General features: G+C 39.5%; 1 protein-coding gene across 8 annotated transcripts in view; it reads right to left on the reverse strand.

Annotated features, from left to right (window-relative positions):
- The window catches only part of RSF1 (remodeling and spacing factor 1), a 61,761-nt gene that overhangs the window by 27,792 nt on the left and 8,323 nt on the right, over nt 1-25,646 (reverse strand). For 2 of the 8 annotated variants that reach the window (XM_062487468.1, XM_062487467.1), the window contains exons 2-5: nt 9,058-9,149; nt 4,691-4,783; nt 3,844-4,049; nt 1,747-1,904 (exon numbers count right to left, since the gene is read on the reverse strand). In XM_062487468.1, the coding sequence (XP_062343452.1) occupies nt 1,747-1,904; nt 3,844-4,049; nt 4,691-4,783; nt 9,058-9,149 (549 nt within the window). The other 6 variants (XM_062487469.1, XM_062487473.1, XM_062487471.1 and 3 more) reach the window with 6 other exon arrangements.

Below are 25,646 nucleotides of genomic sequence, written 5' to 3' on the forward strand. Positions count from 1 at the left end.
CTCTCAGTACATAAAGGGGTCTTACAAGACTTTTGACAAGGGCATGGAGTGACAGGAGAAGGGGCTTTAAACTAAGGGAAGGGAGATTTAGATTAGATATTAGGACAAAACTCTTCACCACGGGGGTGGTGAGGTACAGGTTGCCCAGCAAAGTTGTGGCTGCTCCATCCCTGGGAAGTGTTCAAGGTCAGGCTGGATGGGGCTCTGCACAAACTGATCCAGTAGAAGATGTCCCTACTCATAGCAGGGAGGTTGGACTAGACAGTCTTGACAGGTCTCTTCCAACCCAAATTATTCTATGATTCTGCAACTAGTGCAGAGAGGTGATTTTACACCAATACACAGCCAAATGCAAGTACTGAGCCATGTGAGTGTGCCACAGGATTTGGGGAATTATCTACAGTAGGGACATTTCAAATGTTTTCAAATGGCTGCTCCTGAATTCAACATAAAGCAAAATCATATCTGAAGAAGAGGTCTCAATCAGATGATTTAAGTTGGCTTGACTGAGACAAAAGCACAATTAGTACATGGAATTAATTCTGCAGTGTTGGTAACCATGCAGGTTGTGTTGGCACTTACATACAGAGTTAGATACTGGAAACGCCTTAGACTGAAAGATAATTCTGCTGGGTTTTGTCACAATTTACTGCCATTTCTACAATTATCTCTTAGTACTTCCACAACAACTCCAATTTTATCTAAATGTTTACTTATTTCTTCTGTTCTACACTGCTTTTTGCAAAGAAGGAAAATAGAACAGTAATTCCTTCTCTCTGATACTCAAAAACAAGACAAGTCGTGGCTAATTCCATTCATCCAATTAACTTCTACACATTTGCAGAAACACCTACTAACACACTGGAATATTAAATTTTGTTTTCTGATTGTAAAAAAAAAAAAATCCTGTATTTTAACAAAATAATAAGATCAGGCAGTAAAACTGGGGTAAAATTACTTGGGATAACAAGCTTTTGTTCTTCACAACCTAAAAGAAGACTAGATTCTAAAAAAGTCAAATACTCCAGGCTGACTGATATTTAGCAAAACCAATGCACAAACCAACAAGTCAGGCAAGTCACTGAATACATGCAATGACATGATAATAAGGAAGGAAGAAGGTTCTTGGCTTTGATATTGCAAATATTTTCCAATTTAAACAGTTCTGTGATTTTAATAACAACAATATAGTGGAGGCAGGTAAGTATAGCCTCACTTCTACAATATTTTAGCATTTTAAATTGTTTTAACTTGAGCTCATGTCTTCTTGAAATATCGTGTCAACTGTGAAACATTTGAGGAAATAACCTCTATTTTTCTAATTCTAACTCAAAAGCAAGAATCAGCACCACACCCAATACTGTCTTGATTTCAATCTTGGCATTGAACAAGCAGTTTTTTTTCTTTTTCAGATTTTAATGTTGCTAAAACAGGAGAAGTTTGGCAGTAGTTCAGTGTCCCACAAAAACATACAATAATGAGCATTTACAATATTATACAAAATGTACAGCAAAAAAAAAATCACTGAGGAAACATTTTTACACAGCTCTCTTCCTACAAATAAATGTTTAAGATTAAATATGCACTGAAAAACCTCCAAATATATTCAGAATTTCAAAGTATTCAATATTTACTTGATTCACATTTTTTAAAGCCCTAATCTAACACAGTAACTTTCTGTGAAGCTGAAAATTCTAACACTGCCATTGCAAAACACTTAAAGTTTGAGAAAAGAAGGCAGAAAACCTTGTGGAGCTGCTTCTTCACCCTTTTTGGTGTCCTCATCTTCTATGCTTGGACTTTCACGTGATGAATTCTCCTGCTGAGAATTGGTGTTTTTCAACAGAGCGGGATCAATTTGTGCTTTCAAGAGCTCAAGGGTCTCAGCAAGCTCATTGCGGTTTCTAGAAGAGAAAAAACACACTGTCTGATAAAGCCACTTACTTACCCTCAAGGAATTCATAAAGAATAAGCAAACATTATCTGCTTAAATTAATTACCCTGGAAACCTTATAGAGTTGTATAGTCAAAACACAAGCAGAGTGAAATGCTTGTCCCACCAGAGGCTGCACCTCTGCAGCCAGAAACCTTTCAATTAATCCATACAAAAATAAAATTATGCGTTTGGAAGGACCTTATCTACTTATCTATCTTAACTCTGTTCCTGTTGGGTCTGGATCTAAGCTGCTACTATTATTCTGTAATTTATTATCCTCTCATTAACCATAACTGATTAGTCTCTGCTATTTCTTTTTTCCTCTCAGCAGAGAACAAGCTACAGCTCTCTGTTCATGCATCAAAGAAGCAACCATATCACTTGAGTGAAATTTGCAAAAGCAAGCAGCAAATTAATTTAGATACTTTTTGCAAGTGCTTATCCTAAGCACACGCAACAAATACCAAGCTGTCTAGAAAACTCCATTGACTCAAGTTATGACAGCAAAAAACTTTGGTGCACATCTGTATGAGCATGAATCTCAGCACACTCTAACTCCTTCTTTAAACTGTACATCCAACTTCTAAAAAAACACCTCAATTTATAAAGGATTTGAGCCATAATTGAACAATCATTGCTTTCTTAATGGACTAGAATAATAAGACTCTCACATCTGTTTTTCCAAGTCAATATTCAGCAATTTGTGTTCCCTAGATTTACAGAAAGAAAGGAAGCCCGCAATGATCCCAGTATCTGGAGTCTCATGGGTTTTAAAACCATTTCCGTTTTCTTAACGCATTACTGTGGTTTTCTGATGTGAGTGTGGAGTGTTAGAACCTTCCCAGCAGAACCCTGGTTTCTTCTTTTGTCAGTGAGTTCTGGAGTCTATAGTGCATGGAAGAGATGGATGATGAATGGATCAGCTCTTGATCTGTTTGTTTGGATACATTTACTTAATTCCCCCACAACAGCTGTCTACATGTAATTCATAGTAATACTTAACATTTTATGGCCCACTGATAGTGGTTTAAACACTTCTGTATGACTCCCTCGGTTACTGAAGGCATGGCAGTGTAAATAACCTGCATATAGCTCAGGTTGGAAGGGACCATCAAAGACCATCCAGTTCCAACTTCCCTGCCAAGGACGACATCTACAAAACCAAGCTGTTTTTGAGCAACTATCAAATCTGGCCTTGAACACTATCTGGAATGGGGCAGCCAGTTTCTCTGAGCCACCTGTTGCCTCACCACTCTTGCAGAATTTCTCTGTAATACCAAATCTAAACCTGTCCTGTCAGTTTGAAGCCATTCCCCCTTGTCCTGTCACTACATGCCTCTGTAACAAATCCCTCTCCCCTTTTTCTGAGCTCCTTTAGGTACTAGAAAGATCTCTGAGTTCTCTCTGGATCCTTTTCTTCTCTTGGCTGGACAATCCCAAGTCTCTCAGCCTGTCGTCATAGGAGAGGTTCTCCAGCTCTCTGAGCATCTCCGTCTCCTCTGGATTCCTTCCAGCTGGAGTAATTGCAATATGATTTCCCCAACAACAAATCTGTCCACTTGTAGCTTTCCTAACAAAGCTCAAGTTAAAGAAGCAAGAGTGTTCTATTTTCCAAGGTATTTATCTGGCCAGTAAGCAATATGGAGCCACCATCCTCAAGACAGTCTTCTCTTGCTACTCTTTATTCATTGTAGCTTGAACTAGCAGGAGACAAAATATGTGATGGCTGCCACCAACAAATCTGCGAGTTATTTCTGTACATGATTTTTCTCTAGAACATAGATATCGATGCAGAAAACCACACTGTCATGAATCCTACTGTGTAAGCAATGAAGATTTATTGCAATACATTTCTGAGCCCGAGTCACAAACAGCTAAAAACCCCACAGAACAAAAAGAAGGAATACCTAACAATGCACTTCCATGTGGATCCATCCTGGTCATCCTGTTCTTCTATGTACATTCTGACATTATGCTCTTGATCCAGCTGATACCAGTACATGAGGCCGTCCTTGTCCCGACCAATGGGCTGCAGACGCATGGCATCAGCATCCTCCTCGTTAATGATATTCTTAAACTTTAGATTGTCATCAAACTGACATTCACAGAGATACTGAAAAAGTAGAAAGACTGGTAAGATATCAAAAATATGAACAAAAAGAAGAAAATCAGCTCATTTCATTTCAATGTGATTTGGAACTTGTTTTTAGGCCTCTTTCTGTTTGGATCTGTGTGTCAGCTGTAGCTATCAGGCTTTTCCAGACCACACTGTTTTTTAAATGAGATACAAGGATTTGTGTTGGTTTTGTTGTTTTGTTTTTTTTAACCTGGCTAGCTTAGAAAGTTTATTCTCAATTTTTATTACATAGTACAAATGATCTCATTCTACAATAGAACCCACAATAACTTGGAACCAACCCTGACGATTTTGTCAAGACCAGAAAAGATGAAGTCCCATTTTGCCTTTGGACTTCAGCAAGGTAACAAACACATTTTAAACTGTGTATTGCACAGGCAAAGAGCTCTAGACAAAGCAGTAAGCACGAGACTATTTTAATACAAAGTGTGAAAAATATGCAAACAAAGTGCTATGTGCAGTTTGGGTCCATCCCACTACAATGAATAATATTATGTCTGTTCCAAAATCAGCTCTATATTTAATACATGCACTTATGGTTCAGTGAAGTGAAATTTGCAAGACCTTAAAGTGAGTGAAGAAGCAGTAATTTAGAACCTCAGCTAATGAATGCATACCTTCAGAATCCCCAGTTTGCATTCAACGCTCATTTCTAGGTATCCTTTTTTTTCCATCTCCCAAGCCCAAGTGCTGTTGAATTCTTGACATATCTGTTACAAACAAAATAAGCAGATTTTTAAGGTTAGGAGAAAAAGGCAACTTTAAACTTTTTTATTAGTAGTACCTTACTACAGTAATTAATTATACATGATCTCTTTGGGATTGTAGTCAGAAAGTCTTGTTACAGAAAAACAGAAAGTAAAACTGAGGCATGTTAGCCAACACTACTGAATTTTTATGGAAGAGGAGATCATAGAGGTCCTGATACCACCACATTCTCTAAACATCCTAAATTAGGTTGCATGACTCTGGAATGGGAAGGTATTACTCTCTTTGCTGTGCACATATCTCACATTTTTCTATTTCTGTCTATTTAGAATATAAATTCTCTCAAGCAGACACAACTTCCTATTATATCTCCTTGCAGCACTTAGCAGACAAGTTGCCAGGTTCTCTTGGGACCCTCTAAGTTCTTCAACTGTATGGCAGATAACAAATGTAACTGCTACTTACTCCACACTGTGGAATTATTACTCTTTACAAAATATCTTGAACTTCAAGCTACTTGAAAAATATTTTATAATATTTTAAGTACAGACAATTTCAATCTATTTAAAGCAAATAGATTCAACCACACCCATATGGGGGGAAAATCCTATCACCAGAAAAAGCAGCAGTAGAGGAGAAATAGATGGAATCAGCATGAGCTCAAATAATACATGTGAAGAAATTCCCTTTCCTCCTAAACAACTCAGACATGCTTAAGACAACTCTCATGAAGAGACAAGCTGCTCATCAGTTGAGGACACATGGTGGGACCTCCAGTCAGAAAGGCTATTCCAGTGGAAATAACCATAAGGAGGCAAAAGCTGATCACAGTTACACCTCCAGTTGGACTTATTTTGAACTGCCATTGCTGAATCACAACTGTCAAATCAGTGCATGAGGCGCTGCTGCCCCTCAGTCTGCAAGACTGGACTCAATCATAACAGGGCAATCTGCCAACCAAGAAATTATTATTAAACATAAGACACAGTTACCAAGCTACTTAGAAACCTGTCAATCACAACTGAACGCAGCTTTCTCAGGAAACAGCAGCAAAAACAATCCTAAATTTCACCCACCAAAACTACAGATTAACTGATTCATAATGTAAAATTCCACCTGGGCTCCAACCAAGTCAAGGGGCTGCTACTCCTCCCCTGTCCCCACAGCCACACTACCAACCCTTCACTACCCTAACTACTGACACCATTTCTCAGGTGGCACAAGGATAAACCTGCAGTTAGGTCAGCTCAGCCTCACCATAAATCATACTTTGACTTTAAGCTGTGACCTACAGAGAACAGTGAAGAGCATTCTGGTCACAAGGGATCCTGCTGAAGAGTAGTTTTTCCTGCTCTGAGGTTAAGGAATATTACACAGGGACTTCTCTAATGCCAAGCCAAAGCTCACAGCAGGAGACAATGGCTGCTCACTCACTAAATAAGGCTACTCCACTTTCTCTCTCCTTTTCAATCATGTAATATGAAGAATACTGGGATCCTGTATATCAAAACCCTTGCTCAGGGTATATGCCAGTTGATGTTCATTACTTACTCATTAAGTATGAGAGCAATAATGAGAAGCTTCATGTTCTACGAAATGTGTGACTGTCAAAGCAAAAGCTTCGAGACATCTGAGCTGATGAAGCATCTGTTCAGACTGAAATTACTACATTTTGACAATTAACAACCAGATAATTGTGCTTTCTCCTGACAAATACTGTCACAACCCTGAACTACAGACCTCATTGATCCAGGCTCTGCTGAAATCTTAATGTCTGCCTTCCCAGAGAGGATGCTTCATACTGATAACAAAGCTGCTGCTTGCAGGAACTGCTGGCTTCTGCATGCTAAGAGTGGTCAGCACCTTCCCACCCTGCAAGAAATGCTGAAACATCTCTCTCAAATAATTCCAAAGCATCTATGATGGCATCCCACACTTATTACCATGTTACAAAAGTTCACTAGAAAAAAGGAAAATAGGAACACAAAAAAGAAATCTTCTCACTTGGGACTACAGACACCTGAATTCTAACAATCAGAAATGTGTTCAGAATGTGCTGATTTTGAGTTGAAGGTTTCAGATGGACCAGTACAGAGAAACGCAAGGTATGATTGACAATATTTAAGTAAAACACTTTGTCAGGAGACAATGCAATGCAACCTGACTACATGTTTCTCAAAATCAGCTAAGCTGGACACTTCCTCTTAGCTGTTGGAATTCTTAGGACCAGGCATTTCTTTACCCCAGACATTCCTTGTGCAGAGGAAGAAAGTCAGACTCAAAGAGACCTACAATTATTTTCTTCCACAGAAGATTAGTGCACATGCTGGTGGATCCAACTCAGGTAGTTCACCACCAGAAGAGGGATGGGAAAGAACTCTCAACTACCATGTTCACTTCCTATCCCAAAATATATCCATCTGTCAAAATACCAGCCACAGCTTAAAGGGAATTTTTATGGTACTCTTTATACGCACAACAATCAAGTAAAGCACATTTTATAATTAGCTGGTATATAAACAAAATATTATAATACATACATGCATAAATATTAAGAGCATGTAAGTCTGAATGTCCTCCACTAAAGTTTCTGCCTAAATAAGAACATGTAGAATATAGCAAGCCCTGTTTCATCAAAGCAACACATCAGTAATTTCTAACAAAGAAAAAACAGGTCATCTTTGCCTCTTGAGTGCCATCAATAATATGTAGAACAAATACTGCAGGTAGCAAGGAAAAATGCTCTCAGTGGTTCCACACCTTTTCAGTTTTTCCTGGCTTTTGTGACATTTCCCAATACTCTTCCTTGCTTTTCTAAATTAATCATACTCCTTTGAAATGGGGACAATATTAGCATACCTTTCTAATTAGTTATATTCAAATTCCTTTGTTCTTCAAGGTTCCTTTGAACCATTGGCCAGAATAAGCTTCAAGTTAGCTCTGGAGACTGTTAAATGAAGTAGAATTTATTAACACTTACTTGGTCTTAACAGGGGTGTGAGGGGTATCCTTACTGCTTTCCTGTAGAAGAATTTCCAAACAGTTTTGAAGACTTTTCCAAACTACCCCCTCAAATTTGTTTTATTGCCCTGCTTTCTGCTTACCATACAATTGGTAAGTGGCTCCAGTGGAGTACATAAGTTCACCAGTCAGAGTTGGGTTTTCTCTGTTTGCTGCAATGGTTTTTGGGTTTATTAAGGAATTTAACACAATTCAGTAACCACAGTACTGATAATACACAAAGTACACAAAAGTTACATAAATGATTACATTACTATTTTTAAAAATTATCATCAGTGCTTTACAATTGGTTAACAGGTCAGAATTAACAAAGGCCCTTTAGCAGGTTATTCCTTAACACATTCCCAGCCCTAAAAACATCATCATCTTAAAGGGTACACAAACCTCCAGACAAATTCATACCTCTGTAGAGCTTATAGACAGCATTTAAGGGGGAGACCTGCAGCTGGATTTGCCAAGTGCCATTATTTGTACGGCTGCTATTACCATGATGCTGTATTTCTAAGCAAGATGTGATCACGGCTGTACAGACAATAACAAGACAATAACAATTCTGTGGATTAAAAGACACATGGAACATACCCAAAGGGGAAATGGTAACCTATTAATTTTGACTATCCATATATTTCCATTTTTTGAAGCAGTGTAAATTATTTAAACAGGAAACTATTTGTACGTAAAGTACCAACAAAGACACAGTTGCAATTAAAATACAAGACAGAATTATGTAAAACAATGGGATGCTCTATTTTTACTGATGCATAATTACATTTTCATCTTAGCTGTGCTATTCTGAACATGCAGATATAAATCACTGCAATAATTTCTTTTGTGATTAACACATGTTACAAGACCTCTGCATGGTTCCTGTATGAATATCAGCCAAATCACAGTAATTAAAACATATTTGGACAAGTGATATACAAGTGAACTGTTACTGTATAAATCTCTGCTCAATTTAACCCATCTGCAGACTATTAAATATCCTTTCTTTAGGATCTTAATACTCAAGAAAGTATTTTCCTGCCAATTATGAGGGTGGATGCTTCTTCACATGCAGAATATGGTGCCTATCTTCAGAGACTGTTTTTCCACAAGCCTAAGCAGACTGCAAGTTAAGCTGGGATCTGATGCATGTGTGTCGATGCTGGCACAGCCCTAGGCTCCTGTAGCTCATACTAGGGCTTGCTCACACAAAACTGCTCATCACAACCACACTCCAGCACTGCAGAATAATACAACATGTATATTGTACCTTGATCAAGTATTTTTCCCATCTGTCTGCTGTGACAGACTTCCCAATCTTTCTCATCAGTTTCAAGTGAAGCTCCACCAATTCTTTTGGGACTGCAGTATTGAGAGAGAGAAAAAGAAAAATCAAAAAAGAAGTAATTAAGTCTGGTGCAAATATTCTTCAATGCTAAACACTGATAACAGTGAAACGCTGTGACAAATTAAGACATTTTAATAAAACGAAACTTCTTGCTTGCTGAAGAGCCATCCTGCAACTGGGACACGGAGGAAGATTAATTTAAACACGAGTCTTTTTGTTTAGATTAATACTTAGAATAATCATCTTCAGTTCAAGAATATAAAGCCCAGTGATAAACCTGTGGAAATCCTGGCAGTGTTAAAACCACAACTGTACAGGAACTACTCCAGTGAAACACCTACAAAAATAACACTGCAAGCAGCACACCCAGAGCTGCCTGTAGAAACCCCAAAGCCATATTCTGCACCATACCTGGAATATCACTGGATCCAAACTATTACTCACCAGGTGCATGGGGTATGGAAGAAATGCTCCTGAAATTCTGTTCTCACAGAGGTAGTTTTGCACTTACTCTCTCTTGTACTGGAGGGACAAAGAGGTATGCAAAACATGGGACTTAAGGAGTGGTTGCCAGAAGTGCTGCCAGAGTACAGCTGTACCAGTGCTGCCACAAAATCAAAGTTTTCCAACCAAATTTGTCTCTCTTAGTGTACACTCCTCAGGAACAACTTCAACAGCTTATCTCAGCTCACATCTGTGATTTATAAATCAATTTGGCACCACCAAGTGGCAAATTTGCAGAACATTGATTTTATAAGTTAATGAGTAGCATAACTTCCAAAAAATATCTAATTAATAATTAATAATGCAATTCTACGTGTCTAATAACATCAGCTTTCTCATCTGTAATTTACTGAGAAAAAACTTAAAAAATTATTCTCATGTACTTTTATTTCTCTACTCTTTGCATACAATTTCATGTTCTAAAAGCATTTTCAGTACTCCATGCACACACACACTGAAAGCTTTAAACCTAAGAATATTTATTCTCATAATTTATTATTATGATTTTTCTGCTAGTCCAGTAGCATTACTTGACACAGGATAAACAGTTGGAACACCAAATGTGTTTGTTCTAAACTAGATATCAATGAGATGTTTGTTCCTTTACTCATTTATACATTACCTGGGTGAATCTTTTCAAGATCTAACTTGAATTCACTCAACCATTTTTTGTCTTTCAATCAAATGCCTTGATTTTCAGATTAACATATTGAATTGCTAAAAGATCCCTTTAATGAAAATGCTTGTGTTGTTCCAGAAATAAAAAATTCACACACAGACTCCTTCAATAAATAAATATAAAAAGTACCAGCCTGGTACCCTCAAAGAGACCTCTTTTCAGTGTAAATAATTCATAAGCAACAAGTCCTGACTTGTTCTCTTTCATTCCATTTGCATATAATATATTTCCATTACATATTGAAAACACTTAGTACCTCTCCTTGCTTTTCCTGAAAAATCCTGCCTTTCATGATTTTGAACTAACACACATTTTAAAAGGAACAAGATCAAAGGTCTTAACCCCTACAAGTGCCAAGCAGCTGGCACTAACAAAACTAAGAACAAAGCACTTTATACACATAAGTAATTCTATCTATGTTAAGTCATACAATTAAACCTCTGCTTGTGTTTGTGTGACATGGAATTGAGCCAGAGCATTCAAAATCTTGCTGAATCAAAGCTTTTGGTCAGCATCCTTTTTTATTTGTTTGTTTTTAATTAGACCTCTTTTTATGGGTACATATTGACAGAAATCCTAGTTTAAAAAAAGCACAGGTGATTTGTTTAAAATAATCAAATCCCCAGTCACCACAAAAATCTCTGCTAGAGTTTTAGTGTTAGAAAAAAATGGAGAACATGAAAAATTTCAGAAGTTGGAGAAACATGCACACTCCTGGGTCAGCACTTCCTCTGAATTGTGTTAGTACCTACAGAAACCTTACTTTTCTCAGTTTCTGCATTTCAGCGCTTGTATTTCTAGGATCTTCATAATGTACCAATGTGATTACTTTTACGAACTTCACAAAACATTTCACATCCATTCTCTCTTTACTACCCTTTCAAGATGCTTTGCATTATTACGGAATATTAATGACTGGATTTCTAGGCTGCCTTTTCACCTCTTCCCTTTGCTGAGAGGAATCCTACAGTATCCTCCTGGTGTAATGAAGGAGGCAGGAGGTTTGGAGAAGAAAACTGATGTCTAGCTTGCCCTCTAGAGAGTGCACCCTGACCTGCCACATGCCCCAACAACCACAGGAGCAGAAGCCTACAGGACTGAGAAACAAACTCTGTATTAAGTCCAAAGTAACTGTAAATAATACAGGATGTGCACCTGACTTGTCCATAAACACCAGCTAAGGGAGATGGCCTAGGAAGGCTAAAGAGTCATGGCAAATCTCTCCTAGAGAACCTAGCTGGCAGGGAATAAAATTGTACTAGTAAACACAATTAGCATTTCAATCCTCTCAGAAGTGCATTGAACCTGCATAACTATAAATTAAATTAGTTTTGTTCATACTATAGAGAGAATTCCTGACAAGAGTTAATTGAATTGAGACATCAGTAAGGATCATTTTTACAATGCTGTTCTATCCTACATGTAAGAGAAAGAACATAACACTAAAGAGAATGAACATAACATAATTATTTTGGGTTGTGCTGCTGTCTGGTTTCAGCAAATAACAGTAGACTGTATCTCCTTTGCAAAATTTCGTCTCCATTCATGTGGGACCTGCATCACTCATTTCAGGAACTTGGAACAACACCCAGAATCCTTCTTGTATAATTGCCATTGTGAGTGAGGTTCTGTTCAAAAAAGCGTGATGGAATATACTTTAAAAACCCCTCTAAATTTGAATTATATTCTCAAACTTTTATGAAACTTTGATCTCTATGGAAAGCAATACAGGAGTTCTCTAAAACCTTCACAGCAGCGGAGAAAACCCCAGGACTGTGCACAGGACGAACAGCACTTGTACCGTGTTTTTGTAAAAGAAGAATTATTTCAAAGAATTGGCTATAATTAAAGTATGGTGCATTCTCCTAGATATTCAAAAACACATAGTTTTCATAGAAAGAAGTCATAAGCCAGGAAGAATGAGTCACTATATACAATTATAAGGCTTCTGGTGGAGTTCAGCCCATTTGTTAAGCCCTACACTTCCCTGGAGGGTAGGCTGTCATCTGGACCTCACACAGGAAGGAGCCTTTGAACACTATTCTGCCTACTCCAGCATTTCAGGGAGCATCCTATACATTTGTCACATGTCTAAAAAATTCAGGAACATCAGAATAATTCAAATGGAAGAGAAAACCTACAAACATGTGAAAAGCCCATCATCTGGCTAGAAAAGCTGTAACTTTCGAACACATACACAACCATAGATTAAAGACAGCTTTTCATATAACAGTATTTATTTTCCCTGCCAAAATGAAAAGGCTTACAACTCACCTAAATAAACCTGAAACAGCTGATGAAAATAGAAAATGTGACAAAGTCCTGAGTCCAGTATGACAATGGGGGAATCTGTTATTTTGAAAATTATTATAAACAAAAACAACTTGGCATCAGAGTAGACATGGATTGCTGGACACAGAGAGGAGGATCAGAACCATAATGTACACAGAGCACCTGGTACTGATGTGGATTGCCAAGTCTATGCCTATTGTCCTTCTTCGGGGACCCAGGAAGAGAACTTAGTGCTGGGGGGACCCTGGACTGAAGGAAACAAAAAATAAAACTGTGGGATGCAAAGGCCGCTGGCAGTTTTTATGCTTCATGAACACAAACAGGTCTTCCCAGTTACACTAGTAAACCATTTTCCATGCTAACTTGTTGTGGCAAGTGGAGAAAATAAAATTACTCATAAGACATACATGGCAAATATTTCCATTAACTGTATGTTCTTTTTCATCCTTCTGCCTTAACCAAAATTACCTCTGCACGCTATGACTGCACTGTCAAATAACACCACAGTGAGCAAGAGGACAGCTGAGATTGATGAGACCATTAATGGTCTCCCACCTCCTTTCTGCTGAGGGAAGGTAGCTCTCAGCAACCTGCACACAGCTGATGTGGATTAGCTACTGACGCCTTGCATGGAGTTTAATGGCAAATAGGAGACTGTTTCCACCCTGTTCAAATCGCTCTGCTGTGAGTGCCAGAGGGAACTGTCCTGGAGGCACAGGCAAAGGCAAGAGCACATCCTCAGACATCAGTAAAGAGTCAGTACATGGCCACTGTGGAACAGGCTGCACAGAGAAGCAGTGGATGCCCCACCCCTGCAAGCGTTCAAGGCTAGGCTGGATGGAGGAGTGTGGTCTAGTGGAAGGTGTCCCGGCCCACAGCAGGGTGGTTGGAATGATCTTTAGGGTCCCTTCCAACCCAAACCATGCTATGTCTATGTACCACTTAGCCCATCACACTAACCACACAGCTAATTCCCTTTACATACAGGTACTCTAGGCATAAATTTGCTTAAAACCAGTCAGCTGGTAACCATCCCTTACAAAAAGCACAAGAAATGTGACCACATTTCCAGCATCTTTAGTATTTTCCTTCATTTATGTGTGAAGTCTGAAGTCCCACAAGCTAAGGCAGCAAACATCTTGTCTTCTAGATTAGTTCCAATCAAAGAGAAGTCCCTCATCTGTTTCATTAAACAACTAGCAAACACTGAGCAAACACAAAAAAGAAAGGGAACAGTATCTCCCCTTTGGGACCAGCATTGGTTTATAATAACATAAATATTCTTCTTGAAGAACTATCTAACTTGTTTCTTATCTCAACTCAATAAACAGAAAATGTGAGATCCTTTGAGTTATTAATAGAAGTTTATAGATCAGAAAAAAATTACAACCTTGGTATGAACTTGGCACGATAAATAGATGGAAAGACAAAATCCCCTAGTCTGAAACCAGACAAGAAATTTCAGAAAACCTCCAATAAAAAATTGTAGTAATAAGGAGCCCCATCTTCATGCAGCAAGCTCAGCATAAAAATAATAAATTGGAATCCTATGACCTCATGAGAAAAAGAGCAGTTGCTCCTGTTTGAAAGGACAATCTAAATATCTTTATTTTTTGAGTCACTTGATGAGTACTACCCTACCAAACTGTGTGCCTACAAAAAAAGATGCACAGGAAAGGAGAAAAAAATGAAACTGCTCTGCCTCCTGAGTGAATGAAAAGAGCAATTAAATATGCTGTAATTAAACTACAGATCAAAACAGAACAAACAAGTCACCAAGTAGCAGTTTTATATCCTGTTCCTAGAAAGATTGTTGGCAGGCATTACAAACAAACAAACTACGCTTACATTTAAATGACATTGTTATCCTAGGAAAGCACTTTGAAATCTGGATGCTCACCAGCTAGATCATTTTCACACAAATATCCAAGTACATTTATCTCTCATCTGTAAAAATACATATCAGAAGACTCTCCTCTTACCTGGACTATTCAGAGCACAGGTCACTCTTAACATTAGCCAGCCAAGGTAAGATCTTTGTCCTGCTGATAAACCCCCTCCTACACATTCCCATGCAAGGAGCCCGGCACACCACCTCTTTCACTGCCGCTTGCAAATGAATTATGACCAACATGGAATTGAACTGTGCTTTTGAACAGTGCTTTGAACTGAGACCAAAATGCCTTTTCTACCCCCAGTTCTTCCAGTAAGTTGTATCACCAGCATAACAGACCTTGCTATCAGAATTGCATCCTGACCTCATTGCATCAGTCCAACCCAGCACTGCCAAGTCCCACCAGTAAACCATGTCCCCAAGTGCTGCATCTACACATCTTTTAAATACATCCATGAATGGTGACTCCACCACTTCCCTGGGCAGTGTGTCCCAGTGCTTGACAACACTTTCCAAGGAGAAATTTTCCTAATATCCAAACTAAATCTCCTCAGCACAACTTGAGGCCATTTATTTTTGTCCTATTGTTTGCTGCTTGGGAGAAGAGACCAGCCTCCACCTGGCTACCACCTCCTTCCAGGCGGCTGTAGAGTGATAAGGTCCCCCAAGCCTCTTTTTTTCCAGAATAAAAAAAATCCCAGTTCCCTCAGCTGCTCCTCACCAGACTTGTGCTAGAGACCCTTCATCAACTTTGTTGCCTTTCCCTGGACACACTCAACCTCAATATCTTTTTTTTTGTACAGAGGGGCCCAAAACTGAACACAGGATTCGAGGTGTGACTTCATCAGTGCCCAGTACAGGGGGGTCAGTCCTTGCCCCAGTACCACTGGCCATACTACTGCTGATACAGACCAGGATGCCATTGGCCTTCTTGAACACCTGGGAACACACTGGATCATGTGCAGTAGCTATCAACCAATACCCCCAGGTTCTTTACCAAGAAGCAGATGCCCAAATACTCTTCCCTAAACCCATAGCACCACCTTGAGCACCCTTTCCTCCTGTACCTTTTATTCTACAATTTTCCCTTGTCTACAACTCAGTCTGATTATGCTTTGCTTTCTAATGCTCACACTACCATCAGTTACCTTCTCACTGTATATGAAACTGAGATTAAAAAAATCACTTTCTTTGTCATCGGCATAACTCTTGAAGCTGGAATTAAAGGCCATACCAAAGTAAACAAAATCCCTGGAGAGCTGTTTTTCAGCAGCCCTTTAGCAGACAGAACATGGCTTAATCTTTCAGAAGCCCTCTATTTCATTCTCTGGCTATTAAGTGGCTAGGAATGTTGGGGACTTGTTAAGGTAATATATTATAAGGAACAGCAGAAAGGTTAACAAAAGCAGCACTGATGTTACAATAAAGCATAAAATTTAGCAAGGAAAGCATGCTATACTGTGCAATGAAAAAGAATAGGAGGTAGAAGAAAAAAGAAAATTACTTGAAAAACAATGCAGGGAAAAAATAGCACAAAATCTACTTTAGAAACTGGAAATAGTCCAGGAAAGACAGCAAATGAAAGCCCAGTTTACTGACTCAAAAAATGTATTGAATAAAAAATGGGCTCCAGTCCACAAACTTAGGACGTGCAAAGAACAGGTAAGAAAAATCAAGCTGTGGCAGCAATATGCAAACAAGCAGATTGCCCTTAAGAACAGGTACTGAAAACACTTGAAATTATCACTGACTGCCACTGTTGGCAGTTATCACATGCAGTGACAACACCACGCATTTCTACTGTCTAAAATCAAGTGTACTTGATTTGCTGATCCTTCATTTAGGTACATGCAAACCCTGACTGAAACTGCTGGGACCACACCCCATGAAAGCAAAGGCAAAAAAGCACAGGTACCTTTCATTCTATCTTCATTTTAGGTACAAACAGGAAACTAAAATTACTCCAGGATTCTCTTGCCTGCTGATAGATCCCAGCCTCCAATACAACCAAGACTTTTAGACCATGCACAGACAGTCCTCCTGATTTCCTTCCTTAGCCCTAGACTGTGTAATTACAATTCTCAAATAAAATGTAGGTATGCCAAAGGTGAAAAGCAATTGTAAAGATTACACTTTAGTAGTGGACTCTGGTGTGCTTCATAGCTCTTTACTGCAAGTATGCATCTATCTCCATGGCTTCTAATACACTGGGGTAAATTCATTTCAGAGCAACTTTGGTAGTTTGTTTTTTTTCCCCACTGGAAGAAGCAGGCAGAGATGAGCTGCAGTGTGTGGCATCAACATGCCCAGTTCAGGCACTGGGAGCCAGCCTTTGGAGCATGCTGCAGAATACACTTGCCCATTCTGCTTGTGCTAGGCACAAAAATGTCCTACAGGAAGCACAAGTGGAGTTAAGAGCTGCAACAAAGAAAACAAGTAGGTTGATCAGAGGGGTTGATCCAACTCTGCCATAAGAAATGCTGAAGAAGCACATACTCAGAAGCTCAACCCCTCTCTGGAAATATCAGTAGCAAAAGGAAGATTTGCATCCAGATGTCAGTCTGGACTGAAGCACACCCTGGCCACTACAATCATGGAAGATCACACTCACAGAATGGATCTAAGCAAAAGAAGTTGAGATGACAATGTTCACTGTGCTCACCTTTTGATCTAACACTAAGAAGTTGCACAGCCATTGAAGCAGTAAAATTTAATTCAGTGTCTTCGTTCACTCTTGGATCAAAGTTACAACTCCCTCCCCTAGGAGGGACAGAAGGCAAGCAACTAGAAAAGAAATGCAGAAATCAAGGGATCAAAGAAAGAGGAAAAAGTATGAGTCTAAGTCCTGTGAAAAGGAGCTTGAATTTTCATTATTGCACCAAACTCATGGAATTTTTCAGATTTTTTTTTGCCGTTAAAAAATAGGAAAGGGTAGCAGCATAGCAGTAGGATTCACCTCAGCAATGTAGATATTGACACCTGAGTTAATTCCATATAATCCATTTACAACCCACAGAGAGAAACACACTTTCAGGAAGAGTCAGCCCATCCTGAAGTAAAACATCTGAGCTCTGCTAAATACACTTGAAGAGATTAATTCTGTTATGGAGTGCCTGACAACTTTTTCCAGTGAAAACCACTTCTTTTGGTGGGGGAACGTCTTAAAGATACAGGAGTATTATCAGTTACTGGGGGTGAGTACTTCTCGTTCTTAAACCCTTCCCTAAGCTCTTACACTCCCCATTAGACAGAGAATTACCACTGCAGATCTGACGTTAACTCCTACACTATCTGTGCACAAACACTTCCAGCAGACAAAATCAAGTGTCTAAGCATGGCAGCATTTAACTTCAGATGAAAGCTTATATCCTGCTATGTTAAGGTAAAGCATCCTCAGTGCAGTGAAATAAGTGAAGTGTTTAGCACACATGAGCATAGAGTTGTATACATCAGTAGCTCAGAGGCTGTCAGCTTTATTTAGTCTTATTCACATAATGAACATAAGTTATCCTCTAAAAGAAAGTGTTAAAGGTAAGTTGAAGGAAAGTCCTTTTTCACTCCATTATATGAAAAGAAGTAAATGCATTTTAATCCCTTACTTTGTTTTGTTACTAGAAACATCCCTCTGGTGTCAATTCTGCCATATTTCTCAGGTACTGTCCAAGTGTGAATATTAACAGCATTAACAGAGAAAGGATGCTGATTAGACTACAAAATCACTTTCTCCCACATACCTTACTTGAATAAAAAGGCAATATTTAAAAACTCTGGCTGAATAAAAACCACTTTTCTAAAGCAAATTTCATTGCCAAGGTTATAATTCCTCAGTCTTCTCTTCAGATGGAAAAACCCAACCAACCCAAAAAAACCAACCCAAGCCCCACAACACCAAAGAATCACAAATATTTATCCTCTTCCATGCATCACATGAGATCTGCTACAAAGACATTTCTGTTATTTTTCAGATTTAATTTTAAAAATAGTACCTTTTTTCTCTAGTCACTGGTGATTCAACCTGTATTTCAAATACAACTCACTTAAACTCTGGGATTCACCATTTTATCTTTCATTTACCAACAATTTTGCTGAACCATAGCAACAGGTAAATGTTTATTTGTAGTTTCTCAGTAGCTGTCAAATATTGCAGATACATATTTTGTAAACCCAGTCTTGCAAACCATAATATTTTTCATAGTATTTTTTATTTACTGGACCCTAAAGAAGTACAAGAATAAAACTACAGTCCTAAGACACACATTTTAAGCTTTTCAAAACATCCGGCAGTGACAAACTGGTGCAGAAACATTTGAGTACTACTCAATAAGCATTTGGTATTTGACAAGCAGCAGCATTATGTGAGCATGAGGTTTTTTTAAGGCTCAGGATAAGCAAACACAAGTCATTCTGAAATGCAGAACACACTTCCCTATCAGCTGGAAATAAGTAACTGCATGCTTGTTCTGCTCTAAGGTAATATCAGTTCATTAATCTATCACCAGTGCAAGTGAAATTTTGAAATAGCTTATAAAAATATCAGATATCCAGAATGAGATGCACCATATCTTAGGGACTTGGGCAAAACAATCATAACAGAGCAACATTTCTAGTAGTTGACAAAGACTTCTGTGAAAGGTAGCAGTCAACACAGCTGGATGAAAGTCATTCTACAGATGAATTCATGATCCCAAACAAAGAATTCTATAACTTTAACCCAATTAGCACAGAATTTGAAGGTTCTTTAAAACTGCTTCAGCAAATAATTTAATAGCAACTTTTTGTCCGTTATGTCTTAAGAAAACCAGGAAGCATGCGAGAACAGCAATTTAAGAAGCAGAATTGTCCAAGAGAGTTGTCTGCCAAAGTGCTAGTAGTACATAAAAACACAGTGTGGTTTTTGACCAACTTCCTTAAGTCTAGATCTAAAATGAAGACTGCTTTAGACTTAAAGCAAACCACTTAGGTCCTCTTGAGAGCTGGTAACTGAATCATGCACAAAGTGAAGATTCACAGAAGTTTCATTCCTTGAAACGCCCAACTCTAAGGTATGAATTTCTATGAGCAAACTCATGTTTTGACCTGTCAACACTACTAAAATATCTACCCCTGTTAACATAATTCTTTTAATTGCAAGAAACGGTTGTAACAGTGGGGCAGTTGCAGCTTCCCAGAGGAGCCAAGACTGTTACCTTTGGGGTTGACATTATCTCCTGTCTGTCCAGGCAGCCTCAAAGCCTCGGACCCCTTTTGCCAGACTGGCAGTACTGTTGCCTCTCAGTAACTTGGGCTCAGCTGCTGTCAGCCACCTCCTACACATCTAATGTCGGCTAGAAAGTAAGACAAGGGTAACAGCCTGAAGGGACACTGAATTTGTAGCTACCATTTCCATAATGCCTGCCATCACTCAGTCCTCACGTCAGAGAACACAAACCCTCCAACCCACACAACCACAGGGAGATGCTATCAGGATACGGGAAGAACCTGGCAGCTTGGGTTGCAGACAGATGGCAAGTGCCACAAAGTAACCCAAACACACAACAGTATCTGAAAGCATAAAACTGCCATCAAATCCTTCCCTTCCCATGTAAGACAAAGCAGACAGAAAGGAAGCTGAACACACTGACCAGTAGAAAGGGCTGAGAGTGCGTGGCACTCGGAAAAGAAAACAATGAGCCACAGTGCACATCACTAGATGTGACAGTGACCATCAGCTGCTGTTTCAGAATGTGCATAAAGAAAACCCACAGCACATGTAACAAAACTACCTGCCCCAGGTTAGCTTTAAATCACCTTTTCATAGAGCCTGGATTAATATAAAAGCAAGAAACTTCATGTTCTTAGTTTAAATTTAAAATATTTTCACTACAACTCAATGTTCCATCAACTTCTAAATATTTCTGGCCTCTGGCCTCAACAATAATTTGCAGCAATCCGCTGCAATTACAGAAGATGTGAAAGGCATCTAAATCTCAGTTACATTGGAGTTTCACTCGACACACCATTTTTCTGGTTCTACAATATAAAAGGAATGCAAAACTCTAGGAGCCTTGCTTTGAATACTTTAAAAAATGTCCTCTGAAATCAATCATATAAGCCGCCACGCATTCCTCTTCCCTCTACGTTCCACGATATCTTTCAAGGTGGAGCTACCACCGCTGAGCACTAAAACCAAGGCAGCTGCAAACAAGCAAATGGCAAAACAAGAGATGGATACACATACTCAGTATATCCCCCAAGTTTTAATATGATTCTCAGCCCACTCCTCATTCTACGTCCATGTAAATAGGCATGCTTTCCTGACTTAGCACAATGCTACCTAGAGTGTTTTGTGAAGCTAACAGCTTAATTTTAAATATTCTGGGATATAAACATTTTCCTTTATAATACATACTTACAAGTCTCCTTCATTTGCAGTTTTGCTGCCCAATGACAATATTTTATCAACAGCAGCGTTTCCTCTTAGGCTGAATTAGCCATCTTACACCTTGATCTTTTTCAAAACAATTCATGTCCTGATTTCTTGGCAAATGAGATTAATTGCCCACACTATTAAAAAAAAAAAAAGGAAATTAGGGATTCTACTTTATTTATACTAAAGCGACCAATAAAAAAATATTTTTCTATCCATATTCCTGTTATTTAATCAGTTTAAGGTTTATGATGGTGCTTTCCCTCTGAACTGATGACTGCTCTGGACACTGACTCACATTCAGTGATTGACTCTGCTTGAGTGATGCATTCCCTCATGTTCTGCCAGCCTTCTGCCAGGCAGGGTTGTCATGCCTGGAGAGAAAACAAAGTCCCTCCTCAGCAAGCCCTAACCAAAAATTAACAGCAAGAACACAGACCACTGGTAACATCAGTTTGGATTAACATGCTGGGCTGTAGACTGCAAAGACTAAAAACACTCTCCATGCCTCACCTGATTCCTCCTGCCACAAAGAATAATGTCAAAGAAAGGGCTGGGCATAAGAGTTACTATCTGGGTCATGACATGTGAGGTTGCTCTGGAATGCCAAGTCAGCCACCTTAATCACTGACCTCCTTAAAAAGACTGCATCTCTATGTAAGCATATGTCAAACATGAGCCATCTATCTTTGCTTCAGAAGAACAATCCATGCTTTCAAAAGAAAACAGTAGAACATCTCTCTCTGGAGAACAACTACTATAACTATTAGAATTATGAAATTACAATTTCATGAAGTTTATCAAAACTAGATATGAAAGCTCCTTACTTTTGATTTCCTAAATTTTTGCTGAAGTGCTTAAAACATGATAGTCACTCCGGTTTTCATTTCTTTACTCAAATACACATTTGTATTTTTTTTTACCAGCTGTACTTTAAGCTTTTTCAGAAAGCTGAGCTAATACCTAATCCAGGCAACTCAGCATGCTTCCACATTATTAACCATGCTCTACACATCATTTCCTACTATGTCAGTTTTACAGTATTTTATCATTATCGCCAGAAAAGCAATAGAATTAAGATATCAGAAATTAGCCTAACAATGACACCTTAGGCAAAGGGGTTATTTAAGTTCTCAGTAATATACTCATTTCAATCATCGCATTATGGCTGATGATTTTAGTCATCCATGTCACCCAGATTTTTATTCTTTTTACATAAGACTTTTTCTGTCCACATGTTCAGTACATTCCCCTTGGACATTTTAGCTTCCTTCTTTCTACTGCTAGCTGTGAATACCTTCTCCTCCTGGACTTCAGCAGGGTTAGATTTCTACCCTCAAAAAAAGATTTCTCCTTGGCATACAAACCAACCCTTAGCCCTCAGGCTTATCCTCGCCATCCTAGTCCCATTTATTCAACAGGCATTCAGAGGTATCTACTAGCTCTGTGAACACGCTGTATCCTCTAGGACACGGTGCTTTTATTCCTTGACTTATGACTACTCCTTCTGGTCTCCCTTTATTAAGGTTAGGCATTCCAAGAGCTCCCTTGTTGCTGTGTGAATTTTTCTTACCTGCTACTAAACTTTCCTAACCCTTCATACACAGTGCTGACGTTATTTAGGAGGTCAGCTAATGCTGTCTGCTAAAGATTTTGTCTAAGCTTAAACACACATTTCAAGGGATAATTCCACCACTTCATGGAAGTGTCTTTTGCAAAGCAGGGAATTCACATGGTCACTTCATGCCAACTTAAACTGGTTCCCTCTCAACTACCACCTCCAGGCAATACTGGAAGGGGGGTTAAGTGTTCCTTTTTATTGTTGTTGCATCCCACCACACAGCTCTCCCCCATGGATGCTTTATTGCAATATATTGTTGATAACTACTAGAACACCACACTGCAGGCTCTGGGATCAAACTAAAATTTCCACACTTTATCATTTACTAATTAATACAGCTTTTGTGAATCATCCCAGTTTGTTCTCAGGAGGAAACTTTTATAATCCTGGTAGTCATTAATACTAAAAGGCAATAAATGTGCCCTGGCACTGCTGCTCCTAGATAGCTGTAGATGAGTTGGAAAATAGCCAGGACAGTACCAGTGGGACACTGAGTAGAGCAGGGAATAAAGTGTTTACTTACACATGAACCTAAACAACCAGCTTTATTCAGCATACTCTTGGCTCAGGAAAACTGTTATGATAGAAAAATGGTATAGCCTTAGACAACCAAAAAAAACAGGCAGAGCTTCATACTGATAAGCCAAATTTTACTGGAAAAGAGAATTTTAAAGATCTGGGTAGGTAAGGTACAATTTGCTTCCTACCCATTCTTCATATATCAACCAAGGCAATGAGTTCAAGGCTACAAGTAGCATTTTTCTCCAAAGTACTGAAAGACCTAAATTATCATAATGGAAAGAAATTAAATACTAAAACAGAGTTGGTGAAACATGGGAATCTTGAAAAATAGGCCTCCTCTCGCTCAGAGAAATTGTTTCCCCCACTAGCTATCAACAGGTTCAGAATTTCTACAGTAGTTCTGAGAAATTCTCTGTTGCTTGAGCTTTAAGAGCTTTGTTTAGCTTTTGGAGACTATATGAGAGACTGACAAATACTAGAGGCTACTAAGAAATACCTGTTAATGCTAAAATGTTTGTTGAGTTTTACAGATTAATTGAAGCAATGGAAAGTTCGTTGATTTGGATAGAGAATAGAAGAGGAAAAAATAATGAAATAGGGTAGAAAGATCAGCTTAGTATTACAGATAGCCACAGACCTTGCTATTCCACAACTGGAACACTATGCGCTTATTGCAAGGCTGGAGGAAATAAAAAGATATATACACACACCTTTTAGAAGTTTTATTATTTCTCAATGTTTTAAACATTTTATTGAACTCAAGAAACATCAACAGCCAACCATCAAACACTGCTCTGCCCCATCACCAGTGCTCAAGTAGGGAGTAATGAAGAGCCTGCAGCATGCTGGGAGGGTGCTCCACAGCTCTGCAGCCTAAATCAGGCAGCCTGGCAGTTCCCCCACCATGGGATGGGTGATGCCTGCAGTGCACACTGGCTGCATCAGAAGATACTCCTGGAATGCAAGTTCAGCTCTCTTGCCAGCCATACACCTGCTTTTCCTCCCAGAGGAGCACAACAGAGATAGTCCTGGGAGAATACCAGAAGACGCTTGTCCCAACTATGGCAGATAACACAAAGTCCAGAAGACCTCCATCAACTCCCAGATGTTATGAGCATGGAAGAACATAGTAAGTAGTATTGTATGGCCCAGAGACCTTGATATTAAAATGGGCACTTCCAAAGAACTGCAACACAACTGGCTTTGAGGCAGCAGTGAGCACACAGCCACGGCATTCTGCATCAGGTTATCTATTCATCATCTTCCCCTTCTTGACAGTTTGGCAGCTCCTGTCCTCTGCTTCACCCCACACAAAGGAATTCTTTCTGTCATTGTGATCAGGAGTAGTCAGCACAGATTCATTAAATCATGCTTGCTTGATCAACCCAATTGGCTTCTAAAATGAAACAACTACCCAGATGGATGAAGGGAAAGCAGTGGATATTGTGAACCTTAACTTTAGCAAGGACTTTGACACTGTCTCTCACAACATTCTCATAGACAAACCCTGAAAGCATGGACTGGATGAGTAGACAGCAAGGGGGAACAGCAGATCCCAATGGGTCATAATCAGCAGCACAGGACCTAATTGGAGGCCTGTCACTAGCAGTGTCCCCCAGGCTTCTATATTGAGCCCAGTTTTGTATAACTCATCCATCAGTGACTGGGATGAAGGGGCAGATGCCTCTGCAGCAAGTTCACTGGTGACACAAAGCTGGGAGGAGTGGCCAACACCCCAGAGGGCTGTGCAGCCCCTTCAGAAGCTCTTCGACATGCTGGAGAGATGGGCAGAGAGAACTTTTGAAATTCAACAAGGGCAAAGGCAGGGTGCTGCACCTGGGAAAGAATACTCACAGAGTAGCACAGGCTGGGGGCTGACCTGCTGGAAAGCAGCTCTGCTCCTTCCAGAGGAGAACCCGGGGGTCCTGATGGACAACCAGCTCTGCATGAGCCAGCAGTGCCCCTGTTGCTGAAAAGGCCAATGGTATCCGGGGATACCCTAGGGAAAGCATTGCCAGCAGGGTGAGGGAGGTGATCCTGCCCCTCCACTCAGCCCTGGTAAGGCCACATCTGGAGTGCTGTGTCCAGTTCTGGGCTTCTCAGTACGAGAGAGACATGGAGCTCCTGGAGCAGGTCCAGTGGAGGGTTATGAATATGATTAAGGAGAGTTATTAAGATGATTAAGAGCATCTTTTTTAGAAGGAAAGGCTGAGGCTTATTTAGCCTCAAGAAGAGCAGGCTGAGAGGGGATCTCATCCATTTATATTAGTATCTAAAAGGAGGGTGCCAAGAAGATGGACCCAGGTTCTCCTCAGTGGTGCCAAGCACTAGGACACAAGGCAATGGGCAGAAATGGATGCACAGCAAGTTCGATGTGATTATGGGAAAGAACTTCTTCACTGTATGCATGACTGTGCACTAGAACAGGTGGCCCAGAGAGGTTGTGGAGCCTCCCACTGGAGATACTCAAGAACTGTCTGGATGCAATCCTGTGCAACGTGCTCTAGGAAGACCCTGGTTGAGCACAGAAGTTGGACCAGATGACCCACTGTTTTCCCTTCCAATATGACCTGTTCTGTGATTCTGTAATCTA

Source organism: Cinclus cinclus, chromosome 2, assembly GCF_963662255.1.
Source record: "Cinclus cinclus chromosome 2, bCinCin1.1, whole genome shotgun sequence".
NCBI classification, from domain to species: Eukaryota; Metazoa; Chordata; class Aves; order Passeriformes; family Cinclidae; genus Cinclus; species Cinclus cinclus.